Consider the following 19,477-nt stretch of genomic DNA (forward strand, 5'->3'; position numbering starts at 1 on the left):
GCAAGGGCCACTATACCTTGGCTAAATATAATCTAACTGGACATAAATCGTGATCTGTATATCCTCTACGCACCTGTACACAACAATCATCTCACAATCTCTTGGTATGGCAATAAGTGCAGACAATGAAAAAATTACAATTACTACAAGGAACAACTTTCCTAAAACTGTCTAACCAAAAGTAGTACTCCACATTTCAAATCTCTCCAGAAATTAGCATAGCAAAAAAGTTGAAGAAAACTTTGGACAGACCGATATTACCTTTCACATAATAAAAGTGGTTTTTAGTTACCTTACCATAAAACATAGAGCAACTGTTTTCCTGTTCTGCCTACAGGCAGATTATAGGCATTTTGCAGTGAAAGTCAAATTCTTTCTGATTAAGATGCTAAAATAAAATTGTGATCAAGTGGGGACCAATTTCATAGAAAAGAAACCAAATGGAATTATTCCAGAAATATACTTTATTCCCTTTTAACAAGCAACAATCAAAACATTTAATACAAAAAATTACAAACAGAAAATGGAGTATATTTTCCTACACTAGCTATTAAAGTTTAGCATCTAAATAAAAGTGTATAAATACAATGTATCCATGATAATCCATAATTGTCCTAGTTTCAAATCTGTTGTAACCCATCTTATATTTGATTAAAAACTTAATCAAATACTGAACAATCTTTCTGACTAATTTTCTACCTTATTTCTATGTGACCTATTTTAAATTTGTTTCCTAGAAACAAATGTCGTACATTTCGACTAACAATATTAGTCTGCTCTTAATACAATAACGGTATATCTTTTTTTTTGTCTTGTTGGATTTAACGTCGCTAAGACAGTTTAAGTCATATGGCGATTTTTCTAGCTTTTAATGGTGGAGGAAGACCCCAGGTGCTCCTCGGGGCATTATTTCTGGCATGGGTGGGCAAAAAGGTAGAACCATAGATCTTCCATAAGCCAGCTAGATGGATTCCTCACACCCCAAGTAAGGTCTCAAACTCGCATCGGTTAGGGGCAAATAATTTGAAGTCGGCAACCTTAACCACGTGGCAAAGGAGGTCCCTCACGGCATGTGTCCTATTTACTCCACATATATGATGGACAGCTCCTGCAGAAAAAGAACTGACTTTCACAAACAATTATCCCGTGGAAATAAAAGAGGCACAATATAATATCAAGACATACAACTTCTACACTAATATTTAACAACAATCAAGTACAAGGCCATTTTTTACACAATCAGTCAAACTGAAATCACAGATCTGCTTTTACATTAATTCTGAAAATCTTTCACCTTAAAACTGAAGTATCAGTGTAAAAACAGAAGTAAATGTGTCTATTACCAACTACATTTCTTAATTAACGTGATAACAAATCAAAGACAGTCTCTAAGTATGACTAGGGTTTCACTTTATTTTCAAAATTGATTTGTAACTGTATCTGATTAGTGACAAACTAGAGCATAGTGTTATTCTTAACTACCTTGGCACATTTAGAGAGTTCTGACACTTCAAACAGTACTGACTATTACAAAAACAATTTACATAATTCGTCAACTTAGCGCATCAAGTGAATAAGTGCTTCTTTAAGTCAATGCAGTTATCCACTTCTTGCGCTGAGGTGACGATATACTGGAACATTGTTTGCTCGAACATCAATATGTGCTCGTTGACTGACTTGAGCAATTCATGTGCTCTCTGCCTGAGTTTTTACATTTAACAGTTTGGGTTGTTAAAACCCCTGGATGCCAGCTTCCCAGTCACAAACGCATTACCAATACAAATCCACCTCCCTTCTATTTCATCCCGATACGAATATGGTATTTCCCTGATAACACATATAGGGTCACAAGATATACCACTAAATTCCTTTTTATTTTATTTTTTCTTTATATGTTCAGTTTAGGACATATATTTTGTATAAGAGTAAGGAATAAATTCAAGTTATTTCAAGGACATTTTAGCATTTTTCAAGATTTTGTAAGAACTGGCATCAAATTTAAGCATTTTTTAACCATTATCCTGCTAAAATGAACTTGTCCATCTTCATATTTGGGCAGTACCATTTACTGTTAATAGGGGTGCTTACCAGAATGATATTGGCTGAATAGCAAACAGCACAGATCATGATCAGACTGCACGGATGTGCAGTCTGATCATGATCTACACTGGCCGCAAAGGCAGAATCAATTGTGTCCAGCATGGTTAGGATTAAGACTGTGTGAACCCTGTTAGTAAGAAGTTGAGCTTAATAGAAACTGGGTTTCTTACTGAACTGATGGCCAAAAGAAGTTTATGAAAATGTAAAACACCAACAGACAGCAATGCCAGAGCACAATTTAGTAAAAAGGACCAGCCTTTAGTGAAGAAAAAAATATTGCTCGTTTCACATAAGTTGATAAAAAAGTCAATAGAACATCAAACAATGCAAAAACAAATTATATAAAAAGAAGTTTTTAAAAAAAAAAGAAATTTTGAAAGAATTTCCATGTGTAATAAAAAATTGTGTATTGAAACTTTTGTATGTACATTTATTGCAAGGATCATAAATTTGTAATTATAAAAAGATAATTATTCAAAGATATATTATTCCCTAACATTTAATTTATGCTATAAAACGTAACCAGTATTTCTAGTTCTTTCATATTCAAAACAAATATTATGTATTGCTAAGCAGCCGTATGCGATTTCTTTAATTAATGTTCATGACTTGGTTCTCCAAGTATTTCAAATAAAACAATAAAACATAAAAAATTTGAAAGGCAACGTTCTCTTGTAATCTAAAATATATGAATATACAATGGAACACTGTCCTTTTACTTCACCATTGAAAAAGATTGAAAAATGTATATAGCCTATTAATAAAAATGCTCAACTATTCGAAGAATTGATGTAAGTATGGGGTCAAAATATTACCAGTGATTTTCAGACAAAAGAAGGAAAATTGATAAGACAAACAATGTACCTGTATTTGTGGAACTGGATAAGTCTTGCACTATATGGCAATGTGTAATGATATTATGTAAATGTAAAGCCATATATCAAACAGTTTAGACAAAATATGGAATGGTATGCAAAACTTAACTAATTTCCATGCCCAAAAAAAAGGGCCATAACTGAGCCAAAATCCTTGTCCTAATTATGCAGTCTTGCCTACATATGGAGAATATGATGGTAAACAAGTGGTCAAAGTTTCAAAGCCATTATGTCATACCGTTTAGACAAAATATGGACTGGTCCAAATAGGGCCAAAACTCAGCCAAATATCTTTTATATGGTTATATACCCTTGGCAACAGATGGAGATCATCATGACGAACAAGAGTTAAAAGTTTCAAAGTCACATGTCAAATAGTTATGATGAAACATGGACTTGTAAGAAAACTGAACCAATTTCCAAGTCCAAAAAGGGCTATAATTCTGCCAAAATACTTGACAGAGTTATGTACTCTTGCCTACAGATAGAGACTGTTATAATAAACTTAAGTGATAAAAGTTTCAAAGCCATATGTCAAACAGTTTACACAAAATATGAACTGGTACGAAAAACTTAACCAAGATTTGTAAAATCCTTGATGGAGTTATGTACTCTTGCCTAAAACTCGACATGGTGTTGGTTAACAAGTGTTGAAAGTTTCAAAGCTATATGTCAAAAGGTTTCATCAAAATAAGGACTAGCATGAAAAACTTAACCAAGGTGTGACGCTGACACCAACACTGACACTGAAGCCGTAGTGAGTAGGATAGCTCTCCTTATTCTTCGAACAGTCGAGCTAAAAAGGATTGGTCATAACAAACTTTGTATATGACATAAAAACCTGGATAAAACTGGTAGAAACAAGTATTAACAGTATAAAAATATACAGAAATAGTAAACTGCACTTGTCATTACGTTATACAACTGATCTCCTATGCCACACAAAATTACATTGCATACATACACAGTCATATCATTTCAAACATTCTAAACAGTGTGAAATCATTCTAATTCAGGACTACAGGTAAATCGTGGAATGAGGTGTCAAGAGTTATTAATGTAAGTTGTAGACCTTGCTTCACTATCGACCTAAAATAAATTAGTATTAACTAAATAATACTATCCCCCAGTCTTTATCTAACTTGTTATTCAAATTAATGTAAAAAGATGTTAAGCAGAACCTATATCTGAACAAATCTAAACAAAATACTTCAAAAACATTTAGAACATTTACTGCTAAGTCAATGGTGTATCCTCTGCACTTATCACTTATATTGAGAGCTGCTTTAAATATTTAAATCATTTAGGTTAAAAGTCTCTTGTTGATGAAAAAAGTAAATATTGCACTTTTCATTCATTAAAGCTTCTGTGACAAACAGACGACAGTTTTTGAGCAATTCTTCATATGGAAAAATATAAACATTCTGTTGTTCTGTATTTTTGTATCATTTTAACTGTTAGTCTGCTAAGTTTCTAAAATGGACTGGTCCATCATTCAATTTTGGCAGTACCAGTTATTATTCAAAGGGGTGATCACTGGACATTTACTGACTGAATAGCGAACAGTACAGACCATGATCAGACTGCATGGATGTGCAGGCTGATCTTGGTCTGCACCTGTCGCAAAGGCAAAATCACTTGCCACCAGCAGACTAAGGTTAAGTTGCCTGTGTAAATTGTTACCAAGATATGACACAAGCAACAAGGTGTGGTACATACCTGCAAAACAATCAGCTCATGTATTTCATTTATGATTTCCCTGACCATTTGTGTTTATTGAACTATAAATACCCACACCAGGTTATACTTCACTAAATAACTGTACGATATAAAATGTACATTGAGACACAATATAATGCAGTACAAAAATTTAAAATATCATTTTAAACAGGCTACTGTGAAACACTGAATCAAACATATGCACTGCAGTGATACAAAACTTCTTTTGCACTGGTTTAAAATTTCAAAATACTATATTTCAGCTGACAGAACTAGCTTGTATGCCTTTGTACTAAAACAAGAGGGTCATGATGGCTCTAAATCACTTTCCATAGTTTCACAGTTCAAACAGTTATATAAAGATGGCTTAACCTTTTAGTGAAGGATCAGTCAGGGAACATGTTAGATTTCCATCTGACAAGAAACAAGTTTTTGTGCAACAGTCATTTATTGTTAAAAGTCTCTACTGTGTATATAAAGAGAAAAGAGACTACCCCCTCTTGCAGCCATGCTTTTTTGATGTGTCTGAATAATTTAATCAATCATAGTAGAAAATCACCAAAAATCATTTCTGTGAAAATATTTTAAAGTCTGGCCAGCAGTTTCTGGCAATTAGGGTTTTAAAATTCCTACCTATGTAGATAAAGGTGACCACACCTTCTAGGAGCCATTTTGTTTTATGAAAACAAAAAAATTTAACAATTTTTGCACAAGGTCATCCAAGAATCATTTGACTGAAACTATTTTGGGTGAACAGTTTCTGACAAGAACATTTTTTAAAGTTTCAATTATATTTATATTGGAAAAAGTGCATAATAGTATGCTCCCTGGCAGTCATGTTTTTTGACAAATAGTAATAATTTGAACAATCTTGGCAGACAATCACCAAAAGGACATTTCTATGAAATAATTTCAAAATCAAAGCAATGATTTAGGAATAAGCCATTTGAAGATTTTTAGCTCTGAAGGACCCTATGTGCAGTGCAACTAAGCAGAACTGTTCAAACAACTTTGGAAGAGGACCACCCCAGCAACATCCAGGCCAAGTTTCATCTATTTCCTAAGGTTTAAGAGGACACGCTGTTTGAAGAAAATGTTGACGGAAGTATGACAGACGAACGGACGTGTAACGGTCCGTGAGTGATCACAACAGCTCACCTGGAGCACTTTGTGTTCTTGTAAGCTAACTACTTTAAATCACTGACATTTCTTTCCAAGTAGAATGTGCTAAATATAAATGGAAAATGTTTGACTGCTCCTAGTTTGTGAATATTTTCATCCCTGTTTCTTAACACATTTCAGAATGATGCAAATTATGCTGTATAATTCAAAAACTTCAGTGACTTGGCATTCCTGCATGATTTTTCCTAAACTAGAAGTTATCCTCAAAGCAGTCTAATGCTGAACACCTTAAATCTACCATTCCTACATGGCCCAGCCAGATTTATGTCTTTTACATGAACACACACTTCTGAGCACTTCCTCTAAAGTCTGGTATATCCCGTCCCTCCATGTCGGCTTCAGGTAATGCTCATTGATCTTCTCTAACTTTGGGCTTCCTTCTGCTAAGACATCATAAATACAAGGCACATTGACTCTATCTGCCAGCACTAGAGGTCCATTCCAAGGATGTCGAGCAACTCTGAAAGTCTTCAGTTTCGGCAAATGGACCGTGTTTAGGTAAAATCCCCGACTTTGGGAGATATCTAAATATTCTACAGATTTTGACACAAGCGCAAAAAAGACAAGACCATGCCCACTTGGCGTCCAGACTTCCAGCATGAGCTGCTTAAGACATGGTAACCCAATTAATAGTCTGTCTATGAGATCTTGGCATAGTTTCTGAAAGACAAAGTATTTTTCTAATACTAAGCTACGTAAATTTTGTAGACGCAGTAAACAGTCAACGCTCTTGTCTGACCAATCAAACGGAACAACAAGAGTTTCAACTTTTGGACACTGCATTGTAAATAAATCAAAGAATGAGACAAAATGTCTTTGGCGTAGTCGATGCTTCTGCATCACTTCATCGCAACGGATATCACGCACGGAATCAGTCCAAAACGGCCGCATTGGAGTTTCTTTCCAATTCATACTTGCGTACTTTAATTCTTTTGTGTTTGCCTTGTCAATCAAATTTTCCAAAGGCTGGAGAAATCCATCTGCTTTCTCACCTATGTCAAATTTAAACTCCAGACTTCGTAGAATTGGTCTAAGTTCTTTGAGATATGACAAAAACTGTTTTACGCGCACCCTGTATCGAATATAGCAATTACCAATGCAGTTGTGTTCGTCAGTGGTAATACACCAGAACGGGAAATCACTGAAAGCAACATGTGACCAGACGCTAGAGGTCTTCAATAAGGCTCTCCAGTACACACATACCTGAAATATTTGAGGTACCAGGTAAGCCAAATGCAACAATAAACCAGTAAAAACAAATGCATATCTCCCCATACATTTAATGTTGATATAGCAAGTTATTCTGTAGGAGATGGAATATGCAAGTAAATGTTATTATGCTTAGGCGTAAAAAAAAAAATTGTTTGTTTCCGGTATCCCGACCTACCCTAAATTTTTGGCCCGACCCTAAATGTTTTTATGGCCTTGGAGAATATTTTTTTCAACTTTTTAACAAAAAGATGCAAAACTGCACTTTTTATGCTTTAAACATAGCAGGTGATGTTAGAAATCAACTTACTGATGCTCTAAAGGCATAACCACCTTATTTGTAATCATTTTTTGACAAAAAAATAATTTCCGAAAAGTCTCCCTTAATAAAAAAAAAATTTGAAAAAAAAAAAAAATTTCCAACCTACCTACCCTAATTTTTTTGAGTATGTTACCGGAAACAAAGAATTTTTTTTTAGACCTTATAAAGAATTCTGAAAATAATGAATCAGGCTATGTAGACTTTATATATAACAAGAACTGTCTAATGTCAGTGTGCTTGAATATTTGAAACATTTCTACAATTCTACTTAATAAAAGCTTATATATACAAATTTTTAGCAAATTTTCTAAGTTGTAAAAGGGGCATAATTCTGTAAGGCTGAAATGGAACCTGGCTCTGAATGGTCAATTCAAGATGCGGAAGACTTATGAATACTTTGAATATATTCATTACAATAGTTCCTGAGAAAACCTGCTTACATATAAAACTTTCTCCAAATTTTCTAAGTGAAAATGGGGCATAACTTCGCTGAAATGTAACCCAGAGTTATTTAAACTGCTCTACCATGGAAAACTCATGGTGTAGGTGACGTGTGATGAATTTGAAAACATTTGTTTCTACTGTTTCTGAGCAATATGCTTACATGCAAAACTTTTACAACATTTCTATATCAAAAGGGGAAATCATTTTTCACAAAAAAGTTAAAAGTTATGCAACTTGCACTGTGAGGTCAACTCATGACGCTGAAAGCATGTTTGAAGTTTAAAAGTATTTCGTCACCTCAATGCAACAAAGTCGTATCTTATTATTTGAAATAAGATACGACTTTGTTGCATTGAGGTGACGAAATTTTGCCCAAGTAAGTTTAGAAAAACCTGCTTACTGGCAAAAATTTAACTAATTTTTTTTTAAAGATAAAAATGGGCATAACTGTGCCAAAATAAAAGTGAGAGTTATATAACTTGTCTTGAGAGATGACCTCATGATGCTGAAATCATGTGTGAAGTTTAACAACATTGACCTAGTAGTTTTTGCGAAAAGTGCTTTCGTACAAAAAGTTTGTGACTTGTACACAGACACTGACAAAAAAGGTGCTTACAAATCATAGCTCTACTATTAATAGACGACATACTGTAACAAGAGCTAGTATGGGAGATGGACATGCTCTACTATTTTGATGATGGATAGTGAAATAGGGCATATATCTGAGGAAACTATTGGTTAATGTCCCCAATGTGGATAAAGTTGGACAAAAGTTTAAAGCTACATTTTAGAGTTGCACTGATATTTTGTATGTAAAAATATGGAATACCGTATTACAGAGAGATAAATTACAGAATTTCATGATACTAACCTGAGCACATCTTCCCTTGTCATGAATCGGAAGAAATGAGAACACTTTTAGTTTACAGTCATCTGGAAGATACTGGAATGGGAATAAATCCGGGTCGTAATCCAACTCACTACAAAAGCTTGCAGGTGTGTGACATTGTGACCTTGGACTTGAATTGGCATCATTATCACCACCTTGACTGGATACTGTTAATATCGGTACTTCAGGCTTGGAAGGCTTAGAGGACACAGATGACAGGCTCATCTGGCTGCTAGTTACTGGTGGAGGTTCTTCAACCGGTGCTGGTGATCTAATAGCCCGTAAATATGCTCGAGTTCTTGGCACATGACCAACAAGCTGCTGATTTCGGGCCGATACTTGTGCAAGTTTTGCAGCTTGAGTAACAGGCGGTTTTCTTGCAACCAGGTTATTGGAGAATAAGGGAAAGTTTGTTGATGAATGATGTTTGGATGATTCAGAGAAGACAACTGCATTGCTTGAAGGTGTATGTCTACGTCTCGCTGGCCGTTGAGATTTAGAGCCTGATTTTGGACGGGAGTTTATAGATATTTTCCTTGCTCCTCCATATGTACGTTCTGACATTGTCACAATCTTACCAGTCTGCCTTCACTGTGCACATCTTATTCACAGTCTGTAAAAGTAATAAAAGTAATAAAATTTCTAAAAAAAAAAAACAAAACAAGGAGCTGCATTCAATAAACGCTCGATGCCCAAAGTGGCATCCTTGTCGATACAAAGCAACCTAAGTCCAAAACGAGGTCAAGTTCAAGGTCAAACTGAGGTCAGGTGATGTCTGAAGATGAGGAATGGTCACAGGTTACATGTCATTAGTATCAAGTCATTCTAGTAAGGGGTATTGATGCTAGACGAAACGGTCCCATTTGGTTAACCTCGGACGGACGTTCCTACATATGGATACTTATGTGGCTACTCTTTTGTTCTCTCTATTGTTCTTTTAGCCAGGTAAGAGAAAAATAGCCACATAAAAGCCTTATGGAATGAATGACATCAAAGAAAAAGTACAGTTACCTATTGTTCCTATAGCCACCTAAGTATGCAAATGTGAGCTCAGACGAACGGACGAATGGACAGGACAGTCACTATATGCCTCCCGCATCAGTAGATGCAGGGGGCATAAAAACAGCTGTCAAGCACCTAATGACTATCTTTCTCCTGTACTAATAATTTACTTTAGACTAAGTAACACAGCACAATTGCATTGCAAGTTGCTGACTCATTACACCGGGCAAGAATCTCAATATTCTCACACGTAAGAAAAGGAAGTGTACATATGTAAGTGTTTAATCTGAAGTTAATAAAGACTAGACTAGAAAAAAGCTGTACAATTCAATGATAAAAAATATCAGGCTAAACAATAAATTTCCTCCTTTTTACCCAATTATCAAGGGGGCTATGATGCTTTTCCACAGAGTTGAAGCCCTGGGTTTGAATCCTTAGTGACACTTCTTTTGCAATGCTTTGCAAGACACAACTGCCTCAGTCGACCCTGCAGCAAATGGGTACCAGTAAATGCAAGGTGTAAGTTATGATTGATAAATTGTTCTTAAATTTGAGTTGCTCAAAAGCTGCACAGGGTTTAATATATTCATTGTTACATGCATGATTGCTACAGAGATATCATAAGTAACAGTCTTTACAAGTTCAGACATGGCATTGACCAGTCACCTTGTCCTTTAAACTAAGTCTAAGTCTTGCATGCCACAACACATCATCTCAACTTGATAACATTAGATACAATGTAATGTTGTAAATAATGTAAGTACATGTAGTGTCTTTTCAATTCCGCAACCTAATTTTATCTTAGGAGACATTCAGCATGATCCTAAATTTGTATGGTCCACGATCATTATTCCCCATTCCATTACCATTTGAACCTTTTGCGGGGCTGATCAGACTGAAAAATACCTTCCTGTTACATTAGGCTCTCCCGGCAGGACTAAATTGATCGACGGTCTTCGGCCTTTAGAAATACCAGGCCTGTTACATTTAGAACCTCCAGTTGGTCTAATTTGTATGATACCCTGTTGTCTCCATAAATTATAACCAGCCTATAACATCCAGAACCTCTGACAATACTAATTTAATTCTTAGTCTGATGTCTTCATTAAGCCTGTTACAGTGAGAATATTTCTGCCAATGAGCTGATTTGTTTCACCTAACCCAGGATAAACTGGTACTAGGCACAGCGAGGAAAAATTCTAACTGGTTTTTAATATTAAACTATTGTTCTGTTGGCAACAAGCTGAGCTGTGAAAATTAACAAATTATGATTTTTCTGTTGTAGCCTGTTCAAAATAAGTAAGCGAAATTTTTCTTGTGGTATGTTACTACCTTTACTGGTATGAAGCAGTAATTTCCAAATGTTTCATATATGAACCTATATTTGCTGCTTAGCCTATAATACAAGATCGGCACAGAATACACCAGACAGCCAGCCGCCAGCATCGCAAGTACAAGTACAAGAACTGGCCTAGTACTTCAGAAATATCTCCATGGATATACTTAAGGTACATCTTTGACAGTCCAAATAATAGGACATTTCGGGGCAGCGTGATAACTTAAAATTTTAACTATCACTGTCCGGTCACTATAACAGATCATAATTTTTTAAATAAGGCATCCTGATGAGCCAAATGAGTAAGGCTACATCTTTGATAACATCAATGCGACTGAATCACTGATGTATAACACACTTATATTGAACAGCAATGTTAACTTAATGACTTTTTCAAACTCAGGTTGCTTGTCTTCTTAAGGTACTTCCGCCATCTTGAATTTAGAGTGACCTTCATTTGAGGTGTGAAAATATTGTGAACAAAAGCTTTCAAATGCAGCTGTTCCAGAGTACAAAAACAGCTCAGTTTGCAAGATCTGAAGTAAAAGTAGCTGTATAAAAAGTAATAATAAAATTTGGAAATAAACAAAGAAGATATTTTACCTGTATTTTTCCAAATTTTTGGTTAGATTTATAAATCCTTTCAAAATACTTCATTAAAAATTCATGAATGGCAAAAGTTATTTCAAAGTATCAATTAGTGCATAGGAGAATTGTCTTACCGAATAGAACTAAACTTAGTACAAAATCTGTTTTCAAATCTGACCACCTCATGTATTAAAACAAAATAAATCTGTACATATTGCTATTTTCAGCATACATAAAAGTAGTGCAATGTGCGGACAATGATTTTTCTATGTATGGTGTACCAAACTGCCTAAAATTGTAAGAGAAGTCTCAGACTTAATGTGAACAAGATTTGCAGCGATCCAAAATTCTTTTCAAGGATTGTGCAAGTATAAGAAAATTTTAATTTACTATTGTGGACTTTATGTACTAACGCGCTGCTTATCTCACGGAAAATTTAATGGAAATGGAATTTTCGGCACTTCCTGCGCTAACTACCGAAATTACTTAACGTAACTTTCTCACACATACGTGATTGTATATTTATAAGTTATAAAAACAATCGAAATATTTGCGTTATCACGATATATGCAAATATTTTAGACAATCTTAAAACATTTGGCCACAGTATTTCCGCATACTGGTCGGGGACAAGTTCGATGTGTATAATGATTCCTTAGAGGTTTCATGCGTCGTAAACTTGCCAATTTTGATCTTTCGACTTTTTATACAATGTGAGAATTTATGCAGCATGTAATAAATCGCAGAAAAAAATGTGCAACAACATATGTTAGGAGGTATTATAATTTGTATACAATTGTAGATAACCTGATGATTTGTCACACTTTCATAGATTTAAACAGATATTCTTGCATAAAAACTACTTTTTTCACTGGATCCGCCCATGTATTAACGGGAGAAAAATCGTGTGCAAACAAGGCAATTCACGTGCTGTTAATACCCGATTTTTATTTTTAAAAATGCTTACCCAGGGACGTATATGTAATTCTGCGCAGATTGACATCTAGTATCTACGTCTTTTTTCTTTCATAAAAACCTCTACTTGAAGCATTAAATATGCAATCTAAACCATAGAATGATTTACTGTATCAGTAAGTTGAGTAAGTAACGAATACGCTAAACTCCCATTTTAACTCTGCGTCAATTCAGATTTTGTAGACAACCGTGAATTTTAAAGAATTGCGTGTTTACCTGTACGATTCTTTGTTTTTAGGTATTATATTTATGATTTTGATATGTATCAATCAGTATGTTTTTATCTAATTTCTCGAGAGAAATTATATAAACAGCTTGGAAACATGACACTACGTTCATACTCATCCGTACTCCAATATAACTCGAATGTAAAGTTATTATTCTTGAAGTTGTGATCGAGTCCACCAAATTGTGAACTGATATGAAAAATTATCGGTAATTTTATATTGTAATAATGAGAGATAACAAAATCGCTTAAAAACCTTCAGGATGTGCTTTTGATAGTGATGTTTATTTCTGAGCCCTGGATACGGATATTTAAAACATGTTTACCGTTTCCGAGAACAACTGGAATGGTAAGTAAAAAATGTACCGGAATCGTCAAGTCATCACATATGAAAACAATACATAAATCGTCGTGAAATATATTTTTATGCAAGAATAGCGACCTTCGGTCTCGGTCACAAACAATCCCGCGGGCTTCTGCAGACGTTACTACACACAAAAAAAAGCGTGTATTATCCCTACAATAAATGTGTATTGAAATTCCGGCATAGAAATGGACACTGACTTTACATTAGTGGTCACTGCGGTGTTGACAGCGGAAGCAGCGGTCCAGTACTAAGACTGTCTACAAAACCAAGGATAACGAGTTCTTTATCTGAAAATTACGAACATTGGGATCAGTGTTCAGTATACACCTGAAAATGATAGACTTGCTATTTGCCGAGTGCACACTTGTTTTCTATCATCGTTAATATAAAGTAAACTAGTAAATATTCGAACATATGCATGATCTCATAAACACTTCTTTATTGTATGTTCTCTGAAATTAACAAATAACTGGCTCAGCTGAGACACCATACTTTAAAGTAAATTCAGTTTATTCACCACGAGGTTCAAAATGCACGGGAGTCTCGTGATAGTACATGCCTTTATTTCACATGGTTGAAGTGTAAACAAATAGTTAAATTTGCTTCGTTTTATTTCTCACGGAAAAGATCGGACGGTTTTTTATATTGGAATAATCATAGAACATATATGCATTTAAAGTTGAAAGTTGGTTGTTTTATACAGGACGTAAAACTGAAACAAGTAAGCACTTTTACTTTTCCAGCAATGTTCCTCAGGTGAACTTTGACATTGTTTACAAAGAGAAATCAGTTTTGTGTCATCTTGAAATGCGTTGTTCGGCTGAAACGTAAAGTTCCCGGAAAAGTTCTAAAATGGCTTATTTGGAGGATTTTTGTTTTATTTATAAATTCAACACAATGTGCAATATTTCCAGTTTTTGAAAATGATTGAAATCGAACTTGTTTTTAGAAAAAGACCCGATCTTTCATCAATATTTTGTCAGCGGATGCTTACAAATTTTAAGTGAAACGGCTTTCTTGTCCAAAAGAGGTGTGTAAAGCGAAAAAATATCATTACACATTGCGTTTATTCTTTAAATGTAAAGGATCGGTAACAAATTAAGGAGAAAGGACAGTGCAAAACTATACTAAATGGATATCTCTAACCAATGATAAGGAGGCATATATATTTCAGTAAGGAAATCTGAGGTAAAAGAACAATCATATATTTTATTTCTTGAAATAAACATGGCGGCGAAATATTTTAGAAAAACTGTGCACGTGTTTTGCGCATTAGAACGACATTTTCTTGAGAAAATAGCGCTCGTGTGCACTATTTTGGCATTTCTTTGATTTGAAAATAAATATTTTATAGCAATTTAGGATGCATACGATACTAAAATTTTGCACCAAAAATGTTCACTCATTTTCTTCCAAAGCACTGTGGATATAGGGTTCAACGTAACTTTCATACTCGCAAGTTTACCTACAGATATATCTTTTCAAGTTTTATCATATATCTTTTGTGTCCTTGCATTTCGAAAGCTGTTTCGAGGATTCTGATTTTTCACATGGATTTCTAATTTCAATTTGCGGAAGTACCTTAATTGACCTTAATTAGAGGAGTGAAAATTTTTACCTGAACTATGTTAGTTTCTGAAGCAAACAAATACTGTTATTGACGAAAAATTTATTCCGTATGTTACTGTCAATGTTAATGCAGTGAAAAAAAGCTTTTTACCTGTTTGTCACATATTTGTGTCATTAGTGACGAGCTACTTCCGTGAACAATTCGCTCGGGACACATTTTACATTGCACCGTCTTCATTGTTGGCGGCGTCTTTCAACTTGTCTAAACAACTGCAAAAATGTTGAATTTTGTGTATTTATTTGCAGTACACATGCAAGATTTCATATCCTCAACAAAATAAAGTAATATTTACTAATGCAATAACTCAGTTGTTATGAACAGTTTTTAAAAACTGTCATTTAATGTTCTTGAAAAAAATTGTCCATGTGTCGTGGTTTCGGATATGTAGAAGTTACTGGAAGTTGATCTAAAATTTTGATAAAATTGAATGTATGCAGTACAAAAAACATGAAAAACGTATGTTTGTTTATTCAGCTTACTTGCAAATGTAACATAGATAGCCTGCCAAAGTGAAAGTTCAACAATTCCATGCTGTCGGGATTGCAATCAAATCTGTGAAACAAATCATAATTCCTGCTAAACATATTTCAGGCATTATGTCATAATATGAAATAAGGCACTGCCTTAATCAGGAATCGATCCGACTTAAACTCATCTCATAACATTGAGGGCCCCCGATAATGTTGTTATAACCTGTCCCAACCCCTTTTGTATATTTACATTGATGTATTTATTTATGCTTGTTGTATGTGTGTGTAGAATTTATGCAGTGCTTGCGCTGCCAATCGACATTATCGCCAAATGGCGATTATTTTATTCAAAAGTCGATAAAAACGCAATTTTTTGCGATAGAAAATGGCGATTAATTAATAAAAATGCTACAAAAAACATTGCAAAAAAAAATCGTCCATAAACAGCTGGAACATACATAGTTTTATCGACAAAAACGTGCGAAGTCGGTAGCAGGAAGTGTATTTGCCCAGAGGCATAATTACCACCTCTAAACGGTGACTTTGACACGCTTAATTGAACACAGTCTGCTGTTTATTAAATCGCCAGTAATTATCGGCAATTAGCGTGACAACTTGTGTCAGTTTTGTTGTTCACAGTTTGATCTCGGTTGGAGGTAACACTCGATCTTTAATTAGTATCATAATAATATAGATTATTTTTTATATTTCTTTCATCAAAATAATATTAAATTTATATGAAATTAAAATTGTTTAAGAAAAAAAAAACACTCGCTCTTTTACGGTATGTAACGGCAATCTTAGATTTTAGCATATACAGTAAGCGCTGAGAGTTGTTTCCCTTTACCGAAATGGCGAAAATTGCAAATAAACTTATTTACAAGTTGGAAAATCGTCTATACCCGTGAATACTATGCATTCACGACTCAGGGTTGGTCCCGGGGGTCATAAATCTGCACATTTTACACGAGGTTCAACGGTATGTTCAGTGATATGGGGAATGTATAATGACATTTATTGAAAATGTATTCAGATTTGCACTAGAAGAAACTTGCAATGAATTCGAATAAAAAAACAACAACAAAAAAACAAACAAAAAAAACACAACATTATTCCTGTTTGTTTGATAAATGCTGTTTTATGACTGAACTGTTTGATTATTCAAAGCCTATGATAAACATGAATAATGATAATTGAAAAATAAAGTGTGTTTAAGTGGTCCATGAACAAAAAAAGATTAAATAGTTATAAATACCCTGTTTTATGTTTTTTACTGAAATGCAAAAGCGCACGCGAATAACGCGCACGCCAAGTTTGTCTATTGTTTTTTTCCCTGAAAAAAAAAGTGATTTTCATTGCTTTGCGTGGGATCGATTCCCTATAATCCCTTTAAAACTCAGAAAGAATTCAGTATGAATATTTTTAAAAAATCAACATAATTTAAACACCAGTAAGATGTAGCGATATAAGGTAAATTGTGCTTCCAAAATTCTGTGACAATTATCTGCAGCCTAATGCTTCATGAAATTTATTTATTTCAACAGCATTCCATTTGTTTATTACTGTAGAGTAAACACTGGCTTATACATACACTTAAGGGATTGTCTGTGGCCAGGGGGTTATGGTGGCTCAGCCTCAGGCTTCAAACCACTTGGTTCAAAACCTAGCTTGGGGATCAGATTTCTTTATGTGAGGAAGCCATCAAGCTGGCTTCCATGAAGGCAGTTTTTATACCCAGGTGCCTGCCAATGCCGGAAAGCTCTGTGGGCAACATGGGGTCTTCCATCACCAAGGCTGAAAAAGTCATTATATGACCTAAATTGTGTCAGTGTGATTCTAATTTAACCCAAGGATAAGAAAACAAACAAAATGGTGTGCAGGAATGAAAGAATACAGCTTTTATTGAAAAATATAATGTAGCATATATATTGTATACTATTAAAAGGTATAATTTTAATAGGATGAAATATTAATTTTGCTGTAGGTTGGAGATTACCATGAGAGTAGAGAATAGAGATATGGAGGTGGAAAACAGCATGCTCGACATGAAGCAGCTCTTCTTCAACAATCTGCAGTTGCTCGGCTTTGATGCTCCAGCCATGGAGGCAGCCAGTCACATACCTTTCAATAGGTAAGTGGCCACAATAGATAAAAACATTTTTAGACACTTACTGTGCAGAAGTAACATAATTAGAATTTTACATTATAAGAAAATAACCACAATTTAAGATTTACATGAAAAGGGTGATGGTATCTTTCAATAAGATTAAGCAAATGGCTCGGGTAGTGAGGGTAGATTTGCCCGGAAGTGATTGTAGAGTGACCCTTGTGGCCAGCCTGAGGTTCCTCAGGTGTTTGTTTATCATTTGTTTCAAAATTATTGGATATACTTCCACATGAAAACTTCAGCCTTTTCAAACAAGGCCTTTAGTAGTAGGATTATGAATTAAATTTAGTGATAGTTTTTGTTTGGATTTGTGCTTAAAATATTTCAGAATGAAAATATACTTTTTGAAGTAGAATATTTTTAGTCTTACTGAGTCTGCCTCTTGATTATTTCATAACTTTGAACTCTGTTATTACTGTTTTGGTATAAACTTACTGGTACTATGAATAAAATGGTCAAATAAGAAAAGAGTGTTCTCTTCCATATTTGACTTTTAATTACAGGACAATGTTTGAGTTGCCAAATAAACGTGGAGCAGAGATTGTTTTACATTATCTTTTTCAAAGACTTAATCCAACAATGTGTAGAGAGGCTTTCAGGTAAAATATTTAAATAATTAAAGATTTCATCAATTTTGGAGTCTATACCTTAATATAGTTATTAAAAATTAAGTGTGTTCATATTTGGATAACGCATGTTTTTTCATGTTATCTACAGAATCTATAACACAAAACAAACTTGTGTTAATGCTGTACCAGCACAAAACTTGTCAAAAGCTGACTTAAATAAATAGTTTACAATAAGCATTCATTTCCTTTCAGACTTGTTTTAATTATGCTTTATCTGGCTGAAATACTTTTATGCTCCACTGATTGGGCATATATAAACAGCTGTGTTAACAGAATATGATCTCCATGTTTACGCACATACTCTCCTGTTACAACACACCTAGAATGTTTTAGTTCAGTGTTAATTGAAATTGAATTCAGGACTATTTGTAACTATTTAAAGGTGTAAGATTAAACCTTGTCAAGTATCTCAGCTGGGTAAATTTGAAGCAATGTTTTGTTTGTATTTCAGAGATTGCTGGCCTATTTTAGACAAGAAAAGAGAACAGGGGTTTAGAAAAACATGTTCTAATTGGCTGACAAATATTTCTCAGGTAAATTCATTTCAAGCCACCTTTATTTACATTCTGACTGATTATTTTTTTGAAATGTATATCATGCATTTAAAGTTTAAAAAGTGTTGGCTGCTAAAGTATTGGTCAAGCAATAGATTCAGATGTAGTGACCTGAATTATGATATATAAAATTTTAGGACAAGATTAAGACCATAATCAGAGTTATGTTTTTCACTAATTAAAACAAGAATAATAATTTTTTGACTTATTAAGGCCAGAATCAGAGCTTTTAGCTCCACTATTCAGAGAATAGGGGGGCAATTCTACTTACCCCGGCGTCGGCGTGAGCTTTTTTTGGTTAAAGTTTTTCAGCAACCTTTGTTTTCTTTGTTACTGTTGCTTATATCTTACTGTAACTTCACATATACATTGTCTAGCATACAAAGTATGTGCAGGGGCTGGGCCCATTACATTGTATACCCAAGGTCAAGGTCACCAAGGTGTAATACTTAGGTTACTTTATATTTGTATTTATTTATATTTGTTAAAATATATTATTTTTATTTTAATTGATGTTATAGGAGGAACCTGACAGTCATTTACCCAGAATCAATGCATCCCTGTTCATGTCACCTGGAGGGGAGAAATTCTATCAACTTCTCTTCCATTTCTCTGGATATGTTCTTCAGAAAGTGTTAGACACTGAATTAGGTAAGTATGTAACATTGCTAGAAACCCGTTTCTTTAACTCCTGTTGACCATTCTGTCCTCATTCTAATAGTAAATACTGTCAGCTACTGTTTTAAGTAACTCAGTTTCATGGATTGAATCACTTCAGGTTGCTTATAAATGT

The 19,477-nt window shown here is 34.4% G+C and overlaps 1 protein-coding gene across 2 annotated transcripts; it reads right to left on the minus strand.

The window, feature by feature from the left end:
• Window positions 1-444: 444 nt before the first annotated feature.
• LOC123565371 (uncharacterized) lies at window positions 445-15,077 on the minus strand. 2 transcript variants are annotated; one of them, XM_053549896.1, is made up of 3 exons: window positions 14,955-15,077; window positions 8,723-9,353; window positions 445-7,079 (listed from the first exon to the last, which is right to left on the minus strand). In XM_053549896.1, exons 2-3 carry the CDS (start codon window positions 9,302-9,304, stop codon window positions 6,120-6,122), a joined length of 1,542 nt encoding a protein of 513 aa, XP_053405871.1. In that variant the 5' UTR covers window positions 9,305-9,353; window positions 14,955-15,077; the 3' UTR covers window positions 445-6,119. The 2 variants fall into 2 exon arrangements, with proteins under 2 accessions (XP_053405871.1, XP_053405872.1); XM_053549897.1 differs by lacking the exon at window positions 14,955-15,077 and adding an exon at window positions 10,118-10,232.
• Between the last annotated feature and the right edge of the window lie 4,400 nt (window positions 15,078-19,477).

This window comes from Mercenaria mercenaria, chromosome 8 (assembly GCF_021730395.1).
Source record: "Mercenaria mercenaria strain notata chromosome 8, MADL_Memer_1, whole genome shotgun sequence".
Classification (NCBI taxonomy): Eukaryota; Metazoa; Mollusca; class Bivalvia; order Venerida; family Veneridae; genus Mercenaria; species Mercenaria mercenaria.